Source organism: Austrofundulus limnaeus, unplaced genomic scaffold (assembly GCF_001266775.1).
Source record: "Austrofundulus limnaeus strain Quisiro unplaced genomic scaffold, Austrofundulus_limnaeus-1.0 Scaffold79, whole genome shotgun sequence".
NCBI classification, from domain to species: Eukaryota; Metazoa; Chordata; class Actinopteri; order Cyprinodontiformes; family Rivulidae; genus Austrofundulus; species Austrofundulus limnaeus.
Window position 1 is genome coordinate 1,921,679 of NW_013952481.1, and position 7,299 is coordinate 1,928,977.

Sequence of the window (7,299 nt, forward strand, 5' to 3'; positions counted from 1 at the left end):
CATCCATCCATCCATCCATCCATCCATCCATCCATCCATCCATCCATCCATCCATCCATCCATCCATCCATCCATCCATCCATCCATCCACATGGCAGAGCAGGCAGCGTGTCCTTACTGATCGTCCGGGATCCTATGCAGCCCATGTTGTCTTACAAAGGCTCGAGCAGCTCGCGCAGAAGAAAATCCATCCGTCCAGCGCGCATTTCTCCGCCGATCTGTCTCTGTCCCCCGGCCCCCAACACACCTCTCTCCTCCTCTTCTTCTCCTTCTTGTCTCCACGCCGTCTTCTTCTCCGTCCTCCTTCTCTCCTCGGTGTGTGAGAAGCACTGAGGGTGTGTGTGCGTCTCATCCGCGTCGCTCCCCCCCTTCTCCGCCGCACCGTCGTCACACACTCCGCTCTCCCGGCTCTCACGTACGCGCTCCTGCGCGCAGGCTCGCACCATCTCTTTACAGACACGGATATTGTTGTTAAATACTGGAAACATCCGCAAAGGTCACTGAAATAACTTGACAAAAGTAATGAAAAGAATAATAAACTCCGAGTCTCACTGTGCAGCTATGAAAATCAGGCATTCCATTTGAATTTTGGTTCAATAAAAATAATAATAAAAAAAATTGTTGCGCAATCTTTTGAAGAAACTAATGATAATTTTTGCACCTGTGTTAAATCAACACTTAAAGAGTTAAATTTAACACTGTGTCTGAGTTTTTGGTCCTTATCTGAATTGGTGTCAACTTAACTCTTTCCATAATGTTGCATTTTCAGACTACAATTGAACTCTAAACAGTTAAAAATTAACACTGACTAACACTGCACAGTGTTAATAAAACTTAACTCTTCAAGTCAAATAATTCTGATGAGAGTAAATATGAGTTTTAGTGTTAATAAGGTACTCCACTGTGGTGACAAATCAACTCTGATTCTCATGTTTTTCAACACTGCATTGAGTGATGGTTAACACTGGAGGTTCATATACCTCCTATGAGAGTTAATTTAACACTCGACTGTGTTGATTATTTATTGCTGTGTAGAGGGGTGTATAACAAACACCATGAGGTGTCATTACACAGTAAATTTGAAAGTGTAAGTTTAACACTTCAGTGTTAATTAACTCTTTTTAGTGTTACATTAACATTACACAGTAATTACTGGATAAGTGTAATGGAGTCGACCTTCACACATCAGGATCTCACTCATGGTGTCGATTTATGGCCAATAACACAAGCTTAAAGTTAAAAAAAAATAACCAAACTGAACAAGAAAACTAACTAGAACAACTAATTTTTACACTCGTGAACGTTTTTAATAGTTATAAACTTGCAAAAATTTAATTTCCACAAGATTACCCATTTCTTGCTATGAAAATACTAGTCTGTCTGACGTGAGGTGGAAGAGGGCGGGACTTTTTCAGAATACTTCTTTCAACACTGCATGGTGTCATTTAACAACACTGTTAAGTGTTATATAAGACTTAACAGTGGGCGGGGCTTATTGAACACTGTCCAGTGTTGAGACAACACTGAGGAAATCAACACTGTAACACCAACACTGGAAGTCTGTTTACTCAGAATGTGTTAAAATAACACTACGAGTTAAATTAACTCTGAAAGGTTGAACACTGACATTTTAACACTCTGGTTTTTACTGTGATATATGTCTTGTTGTCAGTTGATGCAAGAATCTTTTTAACTCACGTGGGGCCACTAAGCTGATCCACAGCTCTGCAGCTACATTTTGAGAATCAAACGGAGAGCTGAGGCTCGGCTGACTCACTTCCACTTCACAGATGTAATGTTTTGTTCAGGGACTGAATGGCTGCTATGTGCACCAGGTCCTACCGCTGATTCTGTTACCGCTGCAGTGTGCATCAAGCCTCGCTTGCATCGCTGCTTCCACAGGGGGCCATAAGTGGGTTCATGTTGATTATATGCACTCTGCAGGCTGCAGGGATGAAAACAGCAGGTATTGTGACGTGTTAAAGTAGGAACAGGACCAGAAATGATGGTTATATTCCATTAAAATACTCTCAGAAGCATAGCTTTTTTTTTTTGAATCAGAAGAGCAGCCACCTGTGCTTTTACTGCCATGATAAGTCAAAATGCCGGCTGTCAAAGAGGTCCATATGAGCCTCATCCTGAGCGCCACTGTCCAGCAGCCTTGACTATTTGTTGTCAGGGCAACCTGCACGGGTGCCGAGTTGAATAGCCGTCTGTCTGTGGTCAGGATGGACAACAAAAGCAACAGAAACAGGTCCGAAGGAGTTTTACAACCCTGCTCAATAAAAGTAACAGTTTAATCTGGCCATATAGCCAGAAATTTACCCCCATGTCAACTCACATTATGGAGTATTATATCAGGTTTGCTTAAATGATGAGTCTGAACTGATGTGGCTCTCAGACCACGCTGTGTGTGTTTTAGTGATAAACAGGTGCATGGCCCGAGTCGCTCAGTGTGAGACGAGAGGACTCAGTCACCTGGAACAGATTCCTGAGCCCTGCAGATGGATTTTCTTTCAAATTTAACTMCTTTTTTCAGAAGCGTATTGAATCAAATCATGAGATCGGCACATAAATGTAAATGATTAGAGTCCGATAAATTAAAGCAGACTTGCAGGCTCAGTTCCAGTAACGTCCTTCAGCTTTTTATGGATTCRTCTCCTGCCTGCAGATTTAAATCCACTCATATTAAACTTGTCATCTCCGCTCAGACAGCGGCGCGCTCGCCTCCTCGTTCCTGTTTATCGTCCCTGCAAGATCTGAAAGTTTTATTTCCACTCGATTAAAGCTGAGCACGTGTTGATACAAGGAAAACCTGAAGCATGTAATATGTGTGACGCTGCGGTCTGTTCAAGTCTGCAGCTGGGCTTTCCACTCAGTGAATTTGTCTGTCGTTAGCAAAATATCTTCTGAAGCAGTGAAGGAATCTGAATGTAACTGCTCATCTACAACTGATGAACTTTTAAAGTTTTATTAAAGGGGACTGATTATGGTTCCTTGAACATTAAAGGATACATCTATGGGCTATACAAAACGTGTTCACTAAATTTAAAACACACAATTATTTTCAGATCAGGAGATTTCACCTGATCAGTTCTGACTGTTCTGAGCTCCCTTCAGAATGACCCCTTCATGCAAATAAGCTGCTGTTGGCAACGCCCTCCAAGCCTTTTGTTAGCTCCGCCCTCCTAACACAGCTGTTATGTTAGCATTTCAGATATGTGAAAATGGCTACTAGTCCAACAGTACAAGCAGATGCACCATGGTACAACAGTAGTAGATGGGTCACCTTGGGCAAGGGTTTGGTAGGGACAGAGAGCATCTGACCAAAATCAAATTCCTTGGTGCCAGGGAGGTCAACACACTTTCATCGCCACTTCCCAAAGCCTGCGAAGACGAACRGAGGGGCAGTCAAAGTCTGTGCTGCTGCAGCCTGGAGGCTCCCGGCTCCCAGATAAGGGCCGTCTGTCCTGAGCCTGGTTCTACTGGAGGCCTCTTCCTGTTAAAAGGGAGTTTTTCCTCTCCACTGTCACCAATGTGCTGCTCAGGATGGGAGACAATGAAGTGATGCAATGCAATCTGCTGGATTCTGTAGACTGATTTTTGTGTACAGTACCCTGAGGTGACATATGTTGTGACAACATGTTCTGACTCCCGACTCGTCAACATATTGACACTTGGTCAGGTACTGTCTGCGTCCTATTTGGACGTGTTGGTAACCCCCCTCCTCACATTAGTCACTGCCGCTTGCGGCTTTTCTGGGTTGCGCCACACAGGGGTCTTTGGGTTGGGGGTCTGAGATTAATATGAGGATAACTTTAGGTATTGAGGTCAGGGATAGGCTGTATATGGCTAATACTGTATAAGTTACATTGAGGGTTTGGGATGGTTAGTTTCGCACACTTCCTACTCTTTTCAAAAACACGACAACGCGCTCCTCCTCCTCCGTCTCATCTTGTTGAGAACTGGCATGAGGGGGGGGTACCCGACACGTCCAAAACTGGACGCAGACCAGACTAAGCATCAATATGTTAATGAGTCAGGTGTAAGAATGGGTTGGTTGTGATTTGGTGCTTTATAAATAAGCTGAATTGAACTTTCCTTCAGTTGGAAGTCATTGGGCACATCCCGAAGGTGCTGTTTGTTTTCGAAGGAGTCCATCGTGAAATTATTTGCACAAACTACAACTTCCTTTGACAATATTGCAGGAACATTGCCATCAAAAATAATAATAAAATTAAGCCACGCATCTCTGTTCTCCGTGACTGTTATAAAAACAGCAGAACAAACCTGGTTGTCCTGTGAAGAAGTGGGCGGAGTCTCTGCTTGGGATACCAGGTAAGGGACTGGGCTTGCCTTGGCATTTGCCCAGATTGTGACGTAACAATTTGCAGGTTTTTGCAACAGCTCATTTGCTGACACTGACAAAACATTTATATATTGCCAAAAAATGTCTGAGTATTTATTTATTTATTGGCACTTGGACTGTTTCTGGAAGTACAAAAACACATAGGTCCACTTTAACATTAGCCAATGCATAAATGACTCAAAATGGCTTGAATTTAGAGGTCAAATTTGACATGGTAGTAGCTGCAAGTCATCCTCAACACATACTTTGAGCATTATCTCACACATTATGCCCAACTTGAATTAAAACTCTGTATTAAASAGCGGCGTTGCTGTTCCCCTCCTCCAAACATCCCAGCTTTCTCCTCCTCCCTGCCTCCTCTGTTTCCCCTCTTCATCTCACACAAAATGAAAAAATAAAACCGATTCGGCTAAAGAGAGCAGGCTGCCGCTCCTGATTCTATTAACTTGGATCTCTATTTCAGACAGGGAGCAGAAGCTAAGCTCTCAATAAATCCACACAAATGAGCTGCAGATACCCTTTACAAAGTCTCCGAATGGTTCTGTATGGGGCAGAACAGTATTTAAAACCTTTCAAATTCTAATATAACCCTTCAGCTTGCTGTACGGTAAGATTTTCTCACAACATGCAGGGTGTAATACCTTTAAACTGGTTTATTCTAAACTGAATTAAAAAGTCCTGTCATTTTAGGATCATTCTTATGCAGCATCTGAAGTGAAATGTTGCTAAAATTCTATTAAAATGATAAGAAGTGCAGATTTTGTCTTGATTTATTAAAGCTGGCTGCACCCATCAGACCTGATTCCACGATGTGTCATCAGACTTGTACCGGCACCGAGACGTGTTTGACAGATTTCCTGTCCTCGCAGTAGTCCTGATGTCAGCGAACTTAGACAAAAGAAAGAAAGAAAGAAAGAAAGAAAAAGAACCAGCTAAATCGCTAACTGCTATTTACTGATGTGAACAGAGCCACGGGTCAGAGCTCACTGCGCCGGGTCAGACAGGCTCTCAGTAGGGTTTCAGCGATGACACAAAATTAAATTCATCTCTTTGACAGCAACCTTTTTTTTTGTAACTCCACTGTTTTGCAGACTCTGTGTGTTTGTGAGCTTGGTCGAGCCTCAGCAGTTTTTTCAAGATCCTTTTGTTGGTTCACATATTGGCTGCAGGTAGTTTCTCAACATTATAAAGAAAGTTGAGGATTTTATTATTTACAGCAGAAGTTATCCAACCAGGGGTCTGCAAAAATAAATGACAATAAATCATTAATTATGTCAAATATTGTTTTAAAAAGAGCACATGTACATGGCAGGGGAGGTTCTAGGGGCGGGGCCACAGGGGCATTGGCCCCTGTTGAAATTTGATTGGCCCCCTGAAGTTCCCCTGTCCTGTCACTCATCTGTCCTTTGACCAAGAGTGATGATGCTCGGTGCAGTTCCATGTACAAACACTAGGGGGCGCTAATGAGCCAAATACAAAAGTCCAATATGAATCAAATTTTTCTTTTGAACAATCCTGCAGAAAAAAGTCTTTCAACTCACAAATGATGGCTGGATTCTCTCACATGCTGTGTGTTTGAGAGTATTTTATCTATGTACTGTAAAAATGCATGTGAAATTGGTAAGGAGAATGAACTCTGTAAGCTTTTTTAAATTACAAGTGTTTAAACATGCGACTGGTTAAATATAAATGCTTTAATAAAACCAGGGATTTGTGTGCGAGGATGCTGAACAAATACTTGGTCCCTATGTGAATATTGTGGCCCTTTGATGGCCCCTTACTCAGAAAAATCCTAGATCCACCCCTGCAACAAAAGATTAAACTAATCAGAGAAACTGTGATTAACTGCTCACAATATGTTAAATTATTCAACGAACCATCATCACAATAATTCCTAACTTGTATCCCGCTAACAAATTTAGAAAATTTTTATATTTGTTGTTTGTTTTCGCCGAGTTGTTTCTTTAACTCAAGTAACTTCTTTATGTAGCTTATATGTTGAATATAAATAAAATATTCTATTAAAAGATTAAAAACCTAAAGCTCTGTCTTTTCACACCTAAAATTGTTGAGAAAATAATTTAATGAACTCAAAACTCATCAATACTCATTATCTTGATATTATTTAGAACATTTTGAACGATTCAAATTGGCAGGCTTCAAAAAGGCTTTAAACTTTTTTTATTTGGAGCTTTTTAAAAAGAAATAAAATCCTGGATTCAGAGAGCATTCAGGTACAAATCAAGAGTGAGTCATTCTCCTTTACAAAACCTGAAGCCAATAAATGCGTATCTGAAATTCAACAGAGTGAAAACTTACTTTAATTTGACATTTAAAGGCAGATATTGCTATGACAACTTGCTGCAATTGACTTTTTTAAAATATTTAACAATGTGGTCTGTTGCTCTGCTCACAGCAAAACTGTTGACTCAGATTTACACAGTTAAAGTTGCCTTTGGGGAGGTGAAAAACGCATGTAGGAGAGGAAAACAGGAGGAGTGATGAAGAACATTTCAAACAGAAAGAGGGAGRAAGTATTTCAGCAACCATGGAGGAGGGGGGGGGGTAAAGTCTATGAGTCATGCTGAAGATGAGGAGCAAGAATTCAAGCAGAGAAAATTTATGGGGAACAAGAGCTGCTGTGGGAGTAAAAAAAATAAATTTGGAGATGGATGGAAAGAGATGGGAGGAAGGAGGGATGAAGAGGAGGAGGGGAAGTTATTTGTATTCTGGGTGAGGGAGGAGATGTCGGGACAGGAAGGAGCTAAAGGCAAAAAGGAAAAGGTGAGATAAAGTGAGGGAAAAGCTGAGAAATAAGAGGATCTGAGTCAAAAGAAGGAAGACAAGCGAGGTGATGACTATTTATAGAAGTGTGTTTTTCTACATTATGTGTGAATATATGAATAATTGTCCAGCTGTGTGTGTGTGTG

At 41.3% G+C, this 7,299-nt stretch overlaps 1 protein-coding gene across 5 annotated transcripts in view; it reads right to left on the bottom strand.

Moving 5' to 3' along the window:
• The window catches only part of fam131ba (family with sequence similarity 131 member Ba), a 43,390-nt gene extending 43,021 nt beyond the window's left edge, over nucleotides 1-369 (bottom strand). For 4 of the 5 annotated variants that reach the window (XM_014011349.1, XM_014011345.1, XM_014011346.1 and 1 more), the window contains exon 1: nucleotides 119-369. In XM_014011349.1, the coding sequence (XP_013866803.1) occupies nucleotides 119-146 (28 nt within the window). In that variant the 5' untranslated portion in view covers nucleotides 147-369. The remainder of the gene's footprint in view (nucleotides 1-118) is intronic. The other variant, XM_014011347.1, reaches the window with a different exon arrangement.
• Between the last annotated feature and the right edge of the window lie 6,930 nt (nucleotides 370-7,299).